This window comes from Rattus norvegicus, chromosome 10 (assembly GCF_021556685.1).
Source record: "Rattus norvegicus strain SHRSP/BbbUtx chromosome 10, alternate assembly SHRSP_T2T, whole genome shotgun sequence".
Taxonomy (NCBI): domain Eukaryota; kingdom Metazoa; phylum Chordata; class Mammalia; order Rodentia; family Muridae; genus Rattus; species Rattus norvegicus.
In genome coordinates this window covers 59,968,591-59,986,819 of record NC_141543.1, presented here as the reverse complement: position 1 = coordinate 59,986,819, position 18,229 = coordinate 59,968,591, and the positions used below count along the sequence as shown (strand labels likewise).

Genomic DNA, 18,229 nt, shown 5'->3' with positions numbered 1-18,229 from the left:
GAATTCCATGGACAGTCCCTGAGGGGAGCTGGGGTGGGGACCCACAGTCTGGGGACGGTGCGTGGTGGTGGGTAGAACCCAGGATGCCTCACTCATGGCAGCGGGGCTCTGGGCAGTGTGTTTTTCAGGGTGATGAGGGCCCTGAACCAGAGGCTGAGGAGTCAGACCTGGACAGTGGTAGTGTTCATAGTGCCTCAGGCCGGCCTGATGGTCCTGTCCGTGCCAAGAAACTGAAGCGAGGCCGGCCAGGAAGGAAGAAGAAGAAGGGTGAGGAGGTCACCATGTGTGAGCCTCTCTGTGACTTATTCCTTTGTTGTTTTTCTTACTTCAGATATTGACCTCTATTCAAACCTTCTGTGTGTCTTTCCCTGAATCCCTTTCTTTTTTCTCTGTTCCCTCTGTCCTGACTGGGGTATGTGACAGTCCTGGGCTGTCCTACAGTGACCGGGGAGGAGGAAGTTGATGGCTATGAGACGGATCACCAGGATTACTGTGAGGTGTGCCAGCAGGGCGGGGAAATTATTCTGTGTGACACCTGCCCCCGTGCCTACCACCTCGTCTGCCTTGACCCTGAGCTTGATCGAGCTCCTGAGGGCAAATGGAGCTGCCCCCACTGTGTGAGTACCTGGTGCCTTCATGGTCCCACCTATCTCTTTCCTTCTTGCTTTCTGCTATGGTTTCCCAGGCCTCTCAGCACTACTCAGAGTCCAGAATCCTAATTGGGTCCTTTCCTTCAACCCCTTATTCCCAGAGTCACTAACTTTGGAAAGTCAGAGTATCTTGTTTGATAGGCTCCGTGAGACTTTTATACACGTCTAGGACTCAATCATCTTGGTTTTCCTGTCTCTCCTTCTCTTCTGTCTATGTCTGTCTGCGCCTGACCTCCTAGGAGAAGGAAGGGGTACAGTGGGAGGCCAAGGAAGAAGAGGAAGACTATGAGGAGGAAGGGGAGGAAGGAGAGAAGGAGGAAGAGGATGACCACATGGAGTACTGCCGAGTGTGCAAGGACGGCGGGGAGCTCCTGTGCTGTGACGCCTGCATCTCTTCCTACCACATCCACTGTCTGAACCCCCCACTGCCCGACATCCCCAATGGTGAATGGCTGTGCCCTCGATGCACGGTAAGTAGAACCTCATCCTCACAGCGCCCACCATCCAAGCGCCACCTTTCAGCCATTTCTGAGGCCGCGCAGCTCTTCCTTCCTTAGCCCCTACCCCTTGTCCTACCTAACACGGGGTTCTGTTCACCCCTTTCTTTCCTCTTTCTCTTACACGCCCATCCTGAAGTGTCCTGTGCTAAAGGGCCGTGTTCAGAAGATCTTGCACTGGCGATGGGGGGAGCCACCTGTGGCAGTGCCGGCCCCGCAGCAGGCAGACGGGGATCCAGACGCCCCACCCCCTCGTGTTCTTCAAGGCAGATCAGAGAGGGAGTTCTTTGTCAAGTGGGTGGGACTGTCCTACTGGCATTGCTCCTGGGCCAAGGAGCTTCAGGTACAAAGGCCTCTCCTTTCCCAGCACCTAAGATCCCACTCCCAGCCTCCTGCTCTCTCCTGGCCCTCCGTTCCCTAGGGATCCAGCTCCTTTGCCTTCTTTGGATTTAGAGGTCGTTTCTTCTCCCTTCCTCTGTGCCCCACCAGCTGGAAATCTTCCACTTGGTAATGTACCGAAACTATCAACGGAAAAATGACATGGACGAGCCCCCACCGCTGGACTATGGATCTGGTGAGGACGATGGGAAGAGTGATAAGCGGAAGGTGAAGGACCCGCACTACGCAGAGATGGAGGAGAAGTACTACCGTTTCGGCATCAAGCCAGAGTGGATGACTGTGCACCGCATTATTAACCATAGGTGAGTCCTTGCTCTGTGCAGAGGCCCACCTGGACCATGACCCTGGTCTAACCATGGCAATGGCCCTACATAAACCAAGTGACTGATTGAGGTTTGGTGACTGTCTCTGCAGCTGCAGCCCTTCCAGCCCTGCTCCTCCTCCTAGGGAACTTGAGAAACCAGGGGAAGCTTAGTCCAGCATTCTTTGTCTCTAGTAGCATAGGATGGGGATGGGGATGAAAACAAGGTCTGAGAGACAGGTCGCCCAGATGAGTGTCTCCAGAATAGTGTTTACCACCAAAGTGTGAGCAATCAGAGGGGACGCTTGTTGGTTCACTCACTGCTCAGCCTAGTGCCTCGATTCATGGCTGGCACATTTCAGACCCTCACAAGTCCCGTCTGGTGAGTGAGTGATCCTATGGGCTCTCCAGGGTGTTCTGTGATAGGTGTCTTACAGACCATCCCTCGAAGGCTAAGAAAACAGATGCTGTGTTTGTTGACACTTTATCAAAACTTTCTGCAATGCGTGATTCATGTTATTTTTCTTTCCTCTCTCGGTCTCTTGCCCAACAGTATGGATAAAAAGGGGAATTACCACTATCTTGTGAAATGGAAGGACCTGCCTTACGACCAGTCTACATGGGAGGAGGATGAGATGAACATCCCTGAGTATGACGACCATAAGCAGAGCTACTGGAGGCACCGGTGAGGGCGGGTGCCCGCTCAGCCGTGAAAATGAAGGGGAGGATGCTGGTCCAGACAGACCCAGGCTTGGGCAGTTACAGCCTCAGCTGGCACTTTGGGTGGGTTTGGTGGGGTAGCATAAGGATGAACAGTGAGACCTGGCCAGCCCAGAAGCATGGCCCAGCAGCTAAGAGCTCTTGGAGAGGATCAGAGTTCAGCTCCCAGCACCTATACCTGGAGTCACAACTTCCTGTGACTCCAGATCCAGGGGACCAGACACTTTCTTCTGGTTTCTGAGTGAACACCTGGCCCCCGTAAATAGACAAATACATACATACATACACACACACACATACATACATACATACACACACATACATACATATATAATTATATCTAAAAAAGTAAACAGAGGAAATAAGATCTGATTTGAGAAATGTAGGAGGACACCTGGAAGAGAATGATAGATGCTCAAGGGATCTGGGGTGTGGGGAAGCATAGGATGGTGCCGGCAAGATGGCTTAGTGGGTAACAGTACTTGCCTCTAGGGCTGGCGACCCGAGTTCATTCTCTAGGATCTGCACAGTGGAATGAGAGAACCAGTTTCTATAGTTGTCCTGTGACCTCCGTCCCCTGTAAATGTAATTAGAGCTTTTTGTTTGCAATGCGCAATGCGTTGGAGAAAGAAAGTGAGAGGATCTGACACCCACTCTTTTCTCAGTGAGCTAATTATGGGCGAGGACCCTGCACAGCCTCGAAAGTACAAGAAGAAGAAGAAGGAGATACAGGGCGATGGGCCTCCCAGTTCCCCTACTAATGATGTAAGTTTTCTTTCCCTGCCCCTACAGCATCAGACTGGAGCTGTCAGCAGCCTCCAAACAGTAGCTTTTCTCCACCACTCGCCCTTGCCCTCTCCAGGGGGTAGGAGCGCAGTACTACCAGCAGTCAGCCCAGTTCCCTCCGAGCTGCCCCTTCCTAGTGGTGCTGCCTGGTGATGATTTAGGGACTGGGAGTGTTGCGTTGGGAGGGGGAAGGTATGGGGGGGGGGAACAGGACTCAAGACTAGAACTCAGCTCAGTCCATAGCTGAGGAAATTGTAGTCCACCTTTTACCAGTGCCAGGGCGGGGCAGAAGCCCCCTCAGCTGTTCCCTTGAACCTTGCGATGTCTTGACTCCACAGCCTACAGTGAAATATGAGACTCAGCCACGGTTTATCACAGCCACAGGAGGCACGCTGCACATGTATCAGCTGGAAGGGCTGAACTGGCTGCGCTTCTCATGGGCCCAAGGCACTGACACAATTCTGGCTGATGAGATGGGGCTGGGCAAGACCATCCAAACCATTGTCTTTCTCTACTCACTCTATAAGGAGGTGCGTGTGGTGCTCTAGGCCCCCTGGGGGTGGGGCTGAGGCTCAGGGTGGGGTTGGCTAGAGCAGACAGCAGGGAGACTGGTGCGCATACCCTTGAGCCAGAACTGATGGCATTCCACCCTTGACTCCCAGGGCCACACAAAAGGTCCCTTCCTGGTAAGTGCTCCACTCTCTACCATCATCAACTGGGAACGGGAGTTCCAGATGTGGGCACCCAAGTTCTATGTGGTCACATACACGGGTGACAAGGATAGCCGGGCCATTATTCGAGAAAACGAGTTCTCCTTTGAGGATAATGCCATAAAAGGCGGGAAGAAAGCTTTTAAGATGAAGGTAAGTCCCTCTGTCTCATGCTTTGAGACCATCGGATCTGTCATTTCTTTGTCCCAGCCAGGAATTCCTCTCCTTATCTTTGTGCCTCTGTACTCCACAGTAGACTTTCCTGGGAACAGTGCAGCTCTGTCAGTGCCGGGCATTGGGCTGGAAATTAGAGGCTGTGATCCGTAGTCCCTGATCAGTGTTGAAATTAGAATCCCTGACTTTCCGAGGGAGGGCATCACAGGGTCTGGATAAAGAGCAAGGGCTGGAGATGTGGGCGGGGCGTGCTAAGTGGCGGATGAATGGGCAATGCTTCTGTTGGCAGAGAGAGGCACAGGTGAAGTTCCATGTTCTCCTGACATCATACGAGCTGATCACCATTGATCAGGCAGCTCTAGGCTCCATTCGCTGGGCCTGTCTTGTGGTGGATGAAGCTCATCGACTCAAGAACAATCAGTCCAAGGTGAGTGAGATCCCTACTCCGAGGACTTGGAGGATGTGGAGGACTTGTGTTGACCCTTAAAGAAACTGCAACAAAACTAGTTTGAGTTGTTGTAGGTAAGGCTCCTGTCATAGTGGAGAAGGGGCCGTACTACAGGAGGAAACGGACTAGGGCTGGGGTCTCTGATCCTGAGGGAAATGGGAATTCAGGAGCTGGCAACTGGGGCAAGTCTGTGAGGTGAGATAGCCGCCTGCCACTGAAAGCCATTTCTTTCCCTTGCCTGTCCTTGTCCCACTTCCTAGTTTTTCAGGGTCCTCAATGGCTACAAGATAGATCATAAGTTGTTGTTGACGGGGACTCCACTGCAGAATAACTTGGAGGAGCTCTTCCACCTTCTCAACTTCCTCACTCCAGAGAGGTTTAAGTAAGTGGCTCACTAAGGCTGGCCTGCAGGGAGGAAGAGCATCACAGAGACTTCTAGAAGATTCACCTGATGTAGGAAATAGAGCCCAAGGTCAGAGGCAGAGAACTTCTCCCCTTGTCTGATTTCTTATCTCTTTGTGTCTGTTAGCAACCTGGAGGGCTTTCTGGAGGAGTTTGCTGACATATCCAAAGAGGACCAGATTAAGAAACTGCATGATTTACTGGGACCACACATGCTTCGGAGACTCAAGGCAGATGTCTTTAAGAACATGCCAGCCAAGACAGAGCTCATTGTTCGAGTGGAGCTAAGCCCCATGCAGAAGTGAGACTTGGGACAGGCTGTCAGACTGGGGTGGGGCTCGGGTGACAGCTTCCGTACAGTTGGGCCACATTGAAATGATGCCTGCCCATGCTTTTAATCCCAGCACTTGGGAGGCAGAAACAGATGGGTCGCTGAGTCTGAGGTTAGCCTGGTCTACAGAGTGAGTTCCAGGACAGCCAGAGCTACACAGAGAAGGGGGGGGGGGAAAGAAGAGGGTTCCTTTATAATTTATATCTCTTATATATCTCTACCCTGGTCTTTAGGAAATACTACAAGTACATCCTAACTCGAAATTTTGAGGCCTTGAACTCTCGAGGTGGTGGGAACCAAGTGTCCCTGCTTAACATCATGATGGACCTTAAGAAGTGCTGTAACCACCCGTACCTCTTCCCCGTGGCTGCTATGGTAGGAGCAGAGAGCAGGGGCAGATCATGTGGCTGCCTCTCAGGGAGGGTCTGCCTTGGACGTCAGGTGGGGCTGGGCTGCCTTTAGCTTCTCCAGGCACTGTCCAGTAAGGAGTGTGCTTGCTGACCCTCATTTTTCCCTTTCCTCTCTCTTCAGGAGTCTCCCAAACTCCCCAGTGGGGCTTATGAGGGTGGGGCACTTATTAAGTCGTCAGGGAAGCTGCTGCTGCTACAGAAGATGCTGCGGAAGCTGAAGGAGCAAGGACACAGAGTGCTCATCTTCTCCCAGGTGGCCCGCCCCTCCGCTCTCCTCAGAGCTGCTTTCTGTTGCCATTTGCCGCTCAGACTTCAGTCCCTGTCCTCATTCCTGTGGCTACTCTACTCTGAAAGGCCGAGATCCTGCCCATAGCTTGCCTTGATTCAGTGGCTTAGCCTTACAGTCCCTGAAGTTGGAATGCTGAGGCCAAAGCCAGTCTAAACATAGAGAGACAGTGTATTCAAGGAGCAGAGAGCAGATCGTTTAATGCTGGACACTTCCTTTGCTTGCATGAAGCTGTGGATTAGATCCCTAACACTGGACAAACAAAAGTATCGAAGGTCTGGGCCGGGTGTGGTAGTGCATCCCTTTAATTCAGCCTGCACATAGCAAGTTCCAGGCCAGCTCGGCTGATGCAGTGAGACCTTGTCTTTAAAAATAAAAGGCCTGGCATGGCTGGCTCATCCCAGGATCTCATCCTTGTTCCTAAGAAGAGACTAGGACCAGTTACCAGCCTCGTGGGTGAATGCAGTAGAGACCACAGGCCTTTTAGGGTTTTGATGAAAGGTATACCTCCATTTTGGAGAAAATCACACACCCGTTTTATGTGACTTTCAAAGTATTTACATAGGTTTCTCTGGAGCCTTTTCATGGGTCTCAGAGAACCTGTGCCTTATAAGAAACGATCTTACATTAAAAGACTTTGAGATAGAACATGAGGGCAGGGGATAGGTGGAGTGAGTAGACATGGGAACGTGTAGTGTGCAGCTGGGTGGCTGTGTTGAGGTATGAGGCTTGGGGTTGTTGTGGTAAAGGGTTGCTTTCAGGAACTGGGCCTGAGCTCCTGTTGCATCTTCTGGACTCCTGCTGTCCCCTTGTAGATGACCAAAATGTTAGACCTTCTGGAAGACTTCCTAGACTACGAAGGGTACAAGTATGAGCGCATTGATGGTGGCATCACGGGCGCCCTTAGGCAGGAGGCCATCGATCGCTTTAATGGTGAGGAGGAAATCTGTGCTTGCTATCTATGGACACAGAAGGCCTGGGAACATCTGCCATGTCTTAGGATGGGGGATGGTGAGGGGAAGCTGGCAACTTAACTTACACTGGGAGTTGGGATGTCGTGGTTTATAGTCAGAGCATTAGCAGCCAGTTAGGTAAACTTGGCCTCTTCTCATGTCCTAGCTCCTGGAGCCCAACAATTCTGCTTCCTCCTGTCCACCCGGGCTGGTGGACTGGGCATCAACCTGGCCACTGCTGACACTGTCATCATTTTCGATTCTGATTGGAACCCCCATAATGACATCCAGGTAGGAACGTGCATCCTACACCCCCTGTAACATTCAGCTACATGGCATGGATTCAGGAAGAACGTTGACCTGCTCAGGGATTGGTCTTAGAGAGAAGGCCTTCCCTTTCCTGACCCTGTGTCAGCTTCTCTCTGTCACTCTCCTGGCTGACATCCATTTCCTCCTGCCTCTGTAGGCCTTCAGCAGAGCCCATCGGATTGGCCAGGCCAACAAAGTGATGATTTACCGGTTTGTGACCCGAGCCTCGGTAGAAGAGCGAATCACACAGGTGGCTAAGAGAAAGATGATGCTGACACACCTGGTCGTGCGGCCAGGCCTGGGCTCCAAGGCTGGTTCCATGTCCAAGCAGGAGTTGGATGACATCCTCAAATTTGGCACCGAGGAGCTATTCAAAGATGAAAATGAGGGTAAGAACGTCTACAGCTCCCTAAAGGTAGTCCCTGGGAACCCCCCACCTCCAAAAAACCTAACTTCTCTCAGCCAGTAAAGGACAAATATTTTCTTTCTAGTAGTCCTGAGAGAAGGGTCAGCCACCCAAAGAAACAAAGCAAAAGACACTAGATGCGAGCCCTCAGGGAGCGGGCATTTCTTCTAGGGCCCAAGGAGAAGCATCCCACCCGTCCTGGCTAAACTGTTCCCCAGCTTCTGGCCAACACCTCTGGTCTTCTTCTGTCCCTGTCTCTACCAGGAGAGAATAAGGAGGAGGATAGCAGTGTGATCCACTATGACAATGAAGCCATTGCTCGACTGCTAGACCGAAACCAGGATGCGACCGATGACACAGACGTGCAGAACATGAACGAATACCTCAGCTCCTTCAAGGTGGCACAATATGTTGTGCGGGAGGAAGACAAGGTGAGAGGCTTGGGGGCCACACCCTGTCTCTTCAAGGCCTTTTGTGAAGGGAAATCCATGCCCTTTACTAAATTTTGAAGTAGGACTATTCTCTTGTACTCATATTTTTGATTTATTCTCTCAACTTGGTCCCCACCAAAAAGCAACAGTGTACCTCAAACAATTTCTCATTTTGATAGATGAGACTGGGCTTGGAAAGACACCTAGGCACGGAAAGTTCTTGCAGTCACAGAACACGGCTTCTGAGTCTGTCGGGTGGATAAGGGGAGTGAGGAGATGTTTACACTGCAAGGAGGAGTTGGTAGGAAGAATGTGCAGTGTCCAGAAACTAGATGCTGGGTCCGAAAGCATCAGGCAGGATTTGACCAGCACAGGTGACAGGGATTGGGATGCAGCTGTGGGAGGAGTGAGGAAGGAGGCTACCAGCCTTCACTCTGCCCTTCAGATTGAGGAGATCGAGCGAGAGATCATCAAGCAGGAGGAGAATGTGGACCCTGACTACTGGGAGAAGCTACTGCGACACCACTATGAGCAGCAGCAGGAAGACCTCGCCCGGAACCTAGGCAAGGGGAAGCGAGTCCGAAAGCAGGTCAACTACAATGACGCTGCCCAGGAGGACCAAGGTGCGGGCTGCGTCTTGACGCACAGATGGGGAGAAGACATGGATAGACCTTTGGGGCTGGGGCTGTGGAAAAAGGGAAGGCTGGGTGATTGGGATGGATCAGGAGGAACTTTTCTAAGGCCAGATGGATCCCTGGGGATTTAACTAGGGACTACAGAGGGATCCCGTGAGCACACATGGTTAGAGTAGCTTTGACAGGAGTCACAGTGGTAAAGTATGTGCTACCCAGAGGCTAAGGATGGTTCAGGATATATGGCCCAGAGTCTGCAGTAGGACCAAGGGCAGGGTAGAGGTGGAGAAATGTCCAAGACAAGAATCCAAGTTGAGAGGACCCCAGTATGGTTACTGCTTACCATCGAACCCTCTCTGCCCCGAACAGATAACCAGTCAGAATACTCAGTGGGGTCCGAGGAGGAGGATGAAGACTTCGATGAGCGTCCTGAAGGTGGTGTCTTCTTGACTTTCTGTTTCCGCTCTCTCACTTCACTTTCTAACTTTCTTTAAGTCCACTATTTGAAGATTTATTTATTTTTATTTTTATGTGTATTGTTTTACCTGCATGTATATCTGTGTATGACCTCATGCCTGATACCTGCAGAGGCTAGAAGAGGGCATCAGATCCACCGAAACCGGAGTTATAGATGATTGGGAGCCACTGTGTGGGTGCTGGAAATCGGACCCTGGGCTCTTAACTGCTGATCCATTTCTCCAGCCCCTGACCCCCTATTTTATGCAATAAAAATGCTTTCTTTGGGGTGGGAATGTGGTAGCACACACTTTTAATGTCAATACATAGAAAGCAGGAGGATTGTGAGTTTGAGGCATGCTAACAACACAGCCAGTCTGCACCTAACATTAAGAAAGAGAGAGAGAGAGAGAGAGAGAGAGAGAGAGAGAGAGAGAGAGAGAGAGAGAGAAAGGAAGGCAGGCAGGCAAGCCAGCTGCTTCAGCAGGAAAACAGAAGGTTGCACACTGGAGGGAAGTGTGTCCGTGGCCTCTCCCTTGTTGAATTTGGAGCATATGGCCATGTGGTAGCTGATGCCCTCAGTCAAGACAGGCGTTGAGGTGCAATGCTGCATACATGCAGGCCCAGCCGCTAGGAAGGTTAGACAGCATGGCCCAAGTCCAGAGGTGGTGGCCTGGCCAACACAACCTCATCTGAGCACAAACACACATACCCAGAAACCAAACAGGAAAATCATGAGTAACCTTGTCTGTCAGCTGATGTTATTAGTTTTTAAATATGGCTTCTTTTAGCCTTAGTAGGTTGGTAGCACTGACAACATGCTTAAAAGAATTAGAGGTGAATGTGACACAGGCTAGCCCTGTGTTTTGTGTATTATGGAGATGGATATAAGGAAGACCAAGGGCTTAGAGGAGGTGGTTTCTCCACTAATCAGTGTCACCCTTACCCTTAGGGCGTCGACAGTCAAAGAGGCAGCTTCGAAATGAGAAGGACAAGCCGCTGCCTCCATTGCTGGCTCGAGTCGGGGGCAACATTGAAGTGAGACTTTGGCCCAGGCACTTTGCATGATCTCTAAGGAGAAAATGGGGGTGGGGGGTTAGGGGATGGGGATTCAGTGGGAATTGAGGACTGGGCCACCAGCGATAGAAAGGACTTCAGGCTCCTAATCATTCATGGCCCTGCCTCTTCGACCCACCTTCAGGTATTGGGATTCAATACCCGGCAGCGGAAGGCTTTCCTTAATGCTGTGATGCGCTGGGGGATGCCGCCACAAGATGCTTTCACCACACAGTGGCTAGTGAGAGACCTGAGGGGCAAAACGGAGAAGGAGTTCAAGTGAGTGTGGGTGACTTGCAGATGAATTGAATAGGGCTAAGAGCTTTGGACATTCCTTTCTTCCTCTTGGCTACCATATGATGTGACCTTACTCAGCTGATCACCACCTCTCCCCTGATGTCCAGGCTCTATTTCCTGGGAGGTGGACTCAGCCTACCCCACTTCCCCTCAGCAGAGCCTAGAATAAAGGGGCCAGGCCTCCTCCCCTATGGGAGAGGGGTTTGAAGAAGGAGCCTCACCCAGGCTAGCCTGGCTTCACATTTACTTGGCCATGGTAACATGGCAGGAGGAGCTGGTGAACAGGATGAAACGCTGACTGATGGGGCCGAGGAACAAAGTGCCAAGTCTCGGGAGGTGCAATGAGGGAGCTGATGGGGGCCAGCAAATGAGTCAGGATGGGAAGGACTGGTGTGACGGAGAGGCCCAGGGCTGGAGTCTTGGAAGCACCAGAGAGTTGAAGTTCAGGTGTTAGTGAACTCTGCATCAGCTGTATCTGAGCTCCTCCTGAGTCCTTGCAACCCTCCTGTCACCCCATGCTTTTCAGGGCCTATGTGTCTTTGTTCATGCGCCATCTGTGCGAGCCTGGGGCAGATGGCTCTGAAACCTTTGCGGATGGGGTCCCTCGGGAGGGGCTGAGTCGCCAGCAGGTGTTGACCCGCATTGGAGTCATGTCTCTCGTCAAGAAGAAGGTATTGGTCCTTCCTCATTCCAGCATCAGGCCAACTGTTTAGTCTCTGTCCTCCTTCTGTCCTTCATCTCTTAGTTCTAGTTCAAGCTGGGGTGATATAGAGGAAACTGGAGCTTCCTATGGGACCAGTGCCAGGAACTGACCCTTGTCCCTGGAAACTCCTTCCCAGGTGCAAGAGTTTGAGCATATCAATGGACGCTGGTCAATGCCAGAGCTGATGCCTGACCCCAGTGCTGACTCCAAACGCTCTTCCAGAGCCTCCTCTCCAACCAAAACGTCTCCCACCACTCCTGAGGCTTCTACAACCAACAGTCCTTGCACCTCTAAACCTGGTAATTGGGAGTCTGGATTAGGGCAGGGAGAGGTGAGTGAGGGGGGGCCAGATGTCAGGGTGGAAAAACCTGCTTTTCCCTTCTCATGGGGCTGTTTGTGTGATTACAATGGGATTCATGAAGCTGGACAACTTTGTAGAGGTCATGGGTTTATTTGGGCTCATGGTTTTGGAGGTTTGAGGTCAGTAGCTGCATCTGGGGATAACCTTCTTGCTGGCAGAATCCTGGGTCATGCAGGATTATCACATGGTGAAATGCAGAGAATGCATGTCTATTCTCCCCTCTCCCTTAAGAGCCACCAGGATTCAACTGTGGGGTCTCACCCCATGACCTTATCTGGTCCTGATTATCTCCTTTAAGCCCCACCTGTTAACACTGTAGTCGACTACCATTTCTACCGTTCTGTGACTTTACACTGGGCATAAAATTTCAACAAGTGACCCTTTAGAGAACACTTAAGCCATATTCAAACCATAGTACTGTGCCTTCACCCACAGCTACTCCGGCTCCAAGTGAGAAGGGAGATGGTGTAAGGACACTGCTGGAGAAGGATGACACTGAGAACCCGGAAGAGAAGCCAGAGAAGAGCAGCAAAGTGGGAGAAAAGATGGAGACAGAGGTGTGTGTTCACCTGTTCTCTCTGAGGAGATGGAGTGGAAGGTTTGGAGGGATCTTGGCAACAAAGTGCCTAGGAACTCTCTAGCTCACTTGACTCTCTGTCCTCCACTAGATTGATTCTCCCAGCCCTGCCCCATCACTTGGAGAACGGCTAGAACATAGGAAGATTCTGTTAGAGGATGATGCACCAGGGGTACCTGGAGAGATAGAGCCTGAACCTGGGTACCGAGGAGACAGGGAAAAGTCTGGTGGGTGTATTGTCCTACCAGTGATGGGGATTTGGGTTTTGGAGTTGACTCTTCGGGACCTGGGGTGAAAGTAACAGCTGTCTTCACATCTTCTGACTCTTCCCACAGCCTCAGAGCCAACGCCAGGAGAAAGGGGGGAGGAGAAGCCATTGGATGGACAGGAACACAGGGAGAGGACAGAGGGGGAGACAGGGGATTTGGGCAAGAGAGGTAATGGGCAGAAGGACTGGACACCCAAGTCCTGGTATCTGGGTATCTGGGGAGGCTTGGAATCTGGGGACAGATGCCTGGGTCTTGGGTGGGTAGCTGTTGGGAGAGCCGGTACGGTTGATGCACTAAATAGTCTTGGGACTTAGAAGGAGGCAGTCCTGAGGTGTGAGCTTTGCACTCTTTGGCCTAGCAGAAGATGTAAAAGCAGATCGGGAGCTTCGACTTGGGCCTCCTCGGGATGAGCCACGGCCCAATGGGCGCCGTGAGGAGAAGGTGGAGAAGCCAAGATTCATGTTCAACATTGCTGATGGTGGTTTCACAGGTGTGGGAGGTTGTCTGTTACCTGCTCCTCACTGTGTCACTGTGTCTGAGGCTGCCTGCTCCATTTAATTCCACACACTTTCAATGAACTGGTGCATGCTGACAGTGAGCCTCGACAGTCCTAAGTTACTACCAAACTCCCATTGGTCTCTAACACAGTTCTCTTGCCTTAATCTTAACGTGAGCCTGTTCATAATTAACTCTACTCCTTACTTCCTAACTTAATGTTTCTCGCCTTTTTGTAATTTAATTTTTTCAGATTTATTTTATGTGTTATGAGTGTTTGCCTGCATGCATGTGTATGCACCATATGTGTACAGTACCTTTAGAGGTCAGAAGATGGTACTGTATATCCCCTGTAAGTGGAGTGACAGATGGTTGTGAGCTACCTGTTGGAGCTGTGACCTGAAGTCTGGTCCTTCGAATGAGTGACAAGTGCTTCTAAGCACTGAGCTACCCTCCAGCCCCTCGTACAGCTCTTAAGGAGCCTTTAATACTCTGTCCTTACTCAGATTTCCATGTGTACGTTCCCAGGGTGATGCAGACCACAAACCTGATGCATTCGTTCTGTTCTTTGCAGAGCTGCACACACTGTGGCAGAATGAGGAAAGAGCAGCTATTTCCTCGGGGAAACTCAATGAGATCTGGCACCGGAGACATGACTACTGGCTTCTAGCTGGCATTGTCCTGTATCCTTTGCATATGTGCAAGATCACAAAGGGTCTCTCAGCTAGGAGAGAAGGTGCCGTGGGGTTTCTGCTGCTTGATAAACACCATGGCTGAAAGAAACTTGGGGAGGAAAGGGTTTATTTCTTCTTACAATTTGTAGCACGTCTTCCAGGGAAGTTAGGGCAGGAACAGAGGCAGGAGGCTGGAGGCAGGAGCTGATGCGGAGGCCATGGAGGGGTGCTGCTTACTGGCTTGCTCCCTGTGGCTTGCTCAGCCTGCTTTCTTATAGAACCCAGGACCACCAGCCCAGGGAGGGCACCACCTGCAGTGGTCTAGGCCCTCCCCCATCAATCATTGATTAAGAAAATGCCCCATAGGTTTGTCTACAGCCCGACCTTATGGAGTAATTTTCTCCACTGATGTTCATCTTCCCAGATAATTCTAACTTCTGTCGGGTTGAGAAAAACTAGCCAGGGCAGAGGGGAACTACAGAGAAGAAGGGTCCACACTCAGGCGGGGGAAGCTTGTGCCACATTCTGGGGACATCTGGCCAATAAGAAATGTTCACAGTCACATCCATTCAGTTAAATTCCTTGATAGTTCCTTTGCTCTGTTGGCAGCCATGGCTATGCCCGGTGGCAAGACATCCAGAACGATGCTCAGTTTGCCATTATTAATGAACCATTTAAAACGGAAGCCAATAAGGGGAACTTCCTGGAGATGAAAAATAAATTCCTGGCCCGGAGGTTCAAGGTGAGGATGAGAAAGAAGAGAAGTGGGGTGAAGAAGGGCCTTGCTCAGCGTGGGCTGGAAGGAATGGTATCATCACGAGACCTGAGGTAACACTGTGGCTAAGACCCAGTGGACCTATGGATGGGAACTGTGGTCTGGCTCACACACTGTGCAGCTGGAGTTTCCAGGGCAACAGGGACAGAGTAGCTCTCTAGTGCTAGGTTAGTCCTTCTACTCACCTGCCTTTACCCCTATCCTGTTCCCTTAGCTCCTGGAGCAGGCGCTGGTGATCGAGGAGCAGCTGCGGCGGGCGGCCTACCTGAACCTGTCACAGGAGCCGGCGCACCCCGCCATGGCCCTCCACGCCCGCTTTGCCGAGGCCGAGTGCCTAGCCGAGAGCCACCAGCACCTCTCCAAGGAGTCGCTGGCAGGGAACAAGCCAGCCAACGCTGTCCTGCACAAGGGTAAGGGCCGCGGTGGCCCCGCGCGGGGGAGGGCCCACAACGCTGCGTAAGTCTTCACCCCGCACCCTTAAAAACTTTCCCACACCCTCTGCCCCCTTACCCCTCTACCCTCTGAACCACTGCCCTCTGACCTCTAACCCCACTTCTGACCCTTTTGGGGTTTAGCTTTACCCCTTGTCTAAGCCCATACCTGATATGGTTCACAGCAGTGACCAGTAGGGTACCAGTCACCTCATAAAGTGGGACCTGATCCCTGTGAGTGGGACCACAGGTTGCACCTGCCATGATCCTGATAGCCTTGGTGTGTGTGTGTGTCCTTAGCTCTGACCCACAGGTCACTTTCTTTGTATCTCCTTCACCCCATGAAGTGAAAACGACTGCCCATCTACCTCTGGGCAGACCCCATGAAGCTTGCTTTTGACCCCCAGCCTTTTCGCCCATATCCTCCTACCTTGATAACTATGGGTTAGGTCCCAGAGCCATCCTAACCCCCTAACAGAGCCTGGTGTAGCACCTGACTTCTGCCAACCTTAGGTCCTTCTACAGAATGCTGACTCTTTAACCCCCTCCCCATCATGTATTAAAACTGAGTCCCTAAATCATACTGCCCTATGCCTCCTATTTCCTCCCCATCATCCTGACCCCTAAGCCTCCCTTTTCTAGTACGGGATGTTCTGACAACCCCGACCCCATGTCTTTCAATGTCTTTCCCTTACCTCTTCCCCATACTCTGTCTTTGTCTTTACTCCATCTGTTCTGTGTGGTATCTGGTCTGTTGCTTTCCTCTGAACCACTCTTCTGTCTAATCTCTGCCATTTGGTCCTTGGCCTGTGGTCCTTTGATGTCTGTGTCCTCTCTTTCTGACTGTACTTGTCCATCTGACTGTCCCTTTTTCTGGCTCCATCTCTCTCTCTACCTTTCTCTTGCCCTTCTCTCTCTGTGGCCCGGGCCCCAGTTCTGAACCAGCTGGAGGAGTTGCTGAGCGACATGAAGGCAGATGTGACCCGCCTGCCAGCCACGCTGTCCCGAATACCCCCCATCGCAGCCCGCCTTCAGATGTCCGAGCGCAGCATCCTCAGCCGACTGGCCAGCAAGGGCACGGAGCCTCACCCCACACCGGTAACCCTCTTTTCCCTAGCTCATTTTCCTGTCAGTGCCCCTTGTACATATACACAAGCACTGCATCAGAATCCTACACATATAAACAGCCTGCTCCCAACAGTCTGCATCTTGAGTCTCTCTGCCTGGTAATTCTGGAGCTTGATTTTTTTCCTCTCCAGACTGTGGACTACCTAACCCCAGTTTGCTCTCCTAATCCAGGCCTTTCCCCCGGGTCCTTACGCCACACCTCCGGGGTACGGGGCAGCCTTCAGCGCCGCACCCGTAGGGGCCCTGGCCGCCGCAGGCGCCAATTACAGCCAGATGCCAGCAGGGTCCTTCATCACAGGTTAGATGGTGCTTCTGACTCCTTGCTTCTCCCTCACTTTGACCAAACTCCATCCCTGCTTGACTTCCTTGTCCTGCTTTTCTCTCTTCCTTGTCTCTCTTTCTTGTAAGTGTCCAGTGTTTTAGGAAGAGTTGTTCTGGGCTTGTTCTATCCATTCCCTTTGCTTCCCCCCGCCCCCCGCCCCCCTCTTCTATTCCCATGTCAACCTCAATCAGGAGGCTGAGGCAGGGTTCCTGAGAGTCTAGAGGTTAGCCTGGGCTTGTGTGAGGTGCTATTTCCAAAAGGAAGCCAGCTGGGTGTGGTTGTGCACACAGTTAATCCCGGCAATTGAGAGGCACAAACAGGACAGCCAGGGCCGTGTAAGAAAACCCCGTTTCAAAAAACCAAAAACCAAAAGCCTTACCCATCACAGGATTTCGTATCTCCCACATGAGCTTCCTCTACCTGCTTTCCTCAAGGGGAAAAGAATGTGAACTCAGAAAGGCTAGAGAGTCAGACCTGTCACATCATTGTACAAGAGGAATCTAAGGAAGGTGGTGTTACGTCTAATCTTTCTACATTTATAAGAAAAGTCAGAAGTGGCGGAAAGTGACTTAGCAGTAAGGATAGGTTATCAGAGAGTGATGTGTGGAATGTGAGGACTGACTTTTTCTTACCTGTCCTCCCAAACAGCCACCACCAACGGCCCTCCAGTGCTGGTGAAGAAAGAGAAGGAAATGGTGGGGGCGTTGGTGTCAGACGGGCTGGGGCTGGATCGGAAGGAGCCCCGAGCAGGGGAGGTGATTTGTATAGACGACTGACTGGATCCCAGGCCTGCCCTTCACCTAGGCCCCGACCCCGGAGCCGACCCACATCTCAGGCCTTGGGGCCTGCTGCCAACCCTCCACCTTCCCCACCCCTTGGGCCACCACTGGGCTAGGAGCCCTTTTGCCCCTCTATAATGCCTCCCTTCAAGAAGGACCCCTATCTCTCTCCGCCTCCACACACCTTTCCCACCAAACTTGAAGACTGTGCTGGTGTGAAGAGGTCTGGGTGGGAGATGGTTAGCAGGGTCTTCCAAGTACCCGGATGCCCCACCACCAAATATACAGCTTCCCAACAAATGAGTATCCGGGAGGAAGGAGGTGGGGCCTCCCAGGCCTTTCCTGCAGCATCACCTCCACCTCCTGCCAAAGTGGGGGATTAGCCTTGCTGCCCTTTAGGAACTTTTGTGAGATCTTCAGAGAGGAGGGGAACCTCATTACAAAGATGAAAATAGCAGGAGGAGGAGGAGGGCGGGGCTGCATGGCACTTTCCCTCCCTCTCCCAAAGGGTGGGTAAAAGCTACAAGGAAGGGAGCGGATTGCTGCTCCTGGCTCAGTTACCTCCTGTGTGCCAGCATCCTGCAGTAGGAACTGTTCTTCTCCCCAGGGACCAAGGACCACCCCCACAGTAATGGTTGGGTGATACTCCCTCAAGCCAAAGAGGAGCTCCCCAACCTGTTCTAGGTGACCTAGAAAGGGTGGGAGAGAATACAGAGGGCCAGATATGGGGCAGACCCCCACTCTGGGGCTCAGGTTTCTGGGGGACTAAATCCTCCCTCCTCAAGGCCTGAATACAGACTAAATTTGAGTAGGTCAGGCCAGGGGCCCAGTCAGGAGCCTGCCTTGCCTTGGGACCAGAGCAACCCAGTGGATAACAGGCTAGGGAGATTCGGGCACATTCCCCCTCTAAGGAGGGGCCAGGGAGTGGCAGTTTGCATGGGGAACCCCCATATCCTCCTTGCTGCCCCTTTCCCAGTCTCTTTGCTCCCGCTCCTGGTCTGTCCCAATCCCTTCTTCTGTATCAGGTTATTGGTTGTACATATAAATTATACTTTCCTTTC

The 18,229-nt window shown here is 51.9% G+C and overlaps 1 protein-coding gene and 1 non-coding gene across 32 annotated transcripts in view; both read left to right on the top strand.

Moving 5' to 3' along the window:
• The window catches only part of Chd3 (chromodomain helicase DNA binding protein 3), a 26,435-nt gene extending 8,206 nt beyond the window's left edge, over positions 1–18,229 (top strand). For 3 of the 31 annotated variants that reach the window (XM_087571852.1, XM_087571850.1, XM_087571882.1), the window contains exons 7-40: positions 117–285; positions 424–617; positions 890–1,120; positions 1,287–1,490; positions 1,637–1,848; positions 2,401–2,532; positions 3,233–3,332; positions 3,692–3,883; positions 4,016–4,216; positions 4,527–4,664; positions 4,946–5,067; positions 5,215–5,388; positions 5,652–5,793; positions 5,950–6,081; positions 6,930–7,047; positions 7,234–7,358; positions 7,534–7,765; positions 8,047–8,213; positions 8,659–8,836; positions 9,215–9,280; positions 10,254–10,339; positions 10,503–10,636; positions 11,181–11,325; positions 11,494–11,656; positions 12,154–12,275; positions 12,387–12,522; positions 12,631–12,732; positions 12,923–13,054; positions 13,634–13,742; positions 14,343–14,475; positions 14,723–14,964; positions 15,874–16,037; positions 16,239–16,365; positions 17,038–18,229. In XM_087571852.1, coding sequence (XP_087427978.1) covers positions 117–285; positions 424–617; positions 890–1,120; positions 1,287–1,490; positions 1,637–1,848; positions 2,401–2,532; positions 3,233–3,332; positions 3,692–3,883; positions 4,016–4,216; positions 4,527–4,664; positions 4,946–5,067; positions 5,215–5,388; positions 5,652–5,793; positions 5,950–6,081; positions 6,930–7,047; positions 7,234–7,358; positions 7,534–7,765; positions 8,047–8,213; positions 8,659–8,836; positions 9,215–9,280; positions 10,254–10,339; positions 10,503–10,636; positions 11,181–11,325; positions 11,494–11,656; positions 12,154–12,275; positions 12,387–12,522; positions 12,631–12,732; positions 12,923–13,054; positions 13,634–13,742; positions 14,343–14,475; positions 14,723–14,964; positions 15,874–16,037; positions 16,239–16,365; positions 17,038–17,284 — 5,271 coding nt within the window. In that variant the 3' untranslated portion in view covers positions 17,285–18,229. The remainder of the gene's footprint in view (positions 1–116; positions 286–423; positions 618–889; positions 1,121–1,286; positions 1,491–1,636; positions 1,849–2,400; positions 2,533–3,232; positions 3,333–3,691; positions 3,884–4,015; positions 4,217–4,526; positions 4,665–4,945; positions 5,068–5,214; positions 5,389–5,651; positions 5,794–5,949; positions 6,082–6,929; positions 7,048–7,233; positions 7,359–7,533; positions 7,766–8,046; positions 8,214–8,658; positions 8,837–9,214; positions 9,281–10,253; positions 10,340–10,502; positions 10,637–11,180; positions 11,326–11,493; positions 11,657–12,153; positions 12,276–12,386; positions 12,523–12,630; positions 12,733–12,922; positions 13,055–13,633; positions 13,743–14,342; positions 14,476–14,722; positions 14,965–15,873; positions 16,038–16,238; positions 16,366–17,037) is intronic. The other 28 variants (XM_087571860.1, XM_087571857.1, XM_087571867.1 and 25 more) reach the window with 23 other exon arrangements.
• On the top strand, positions 10,760–10,899 carry LOC148002930 (small Cajal body-specific RNA 21). The gene has a single exon (XR_015632490.1).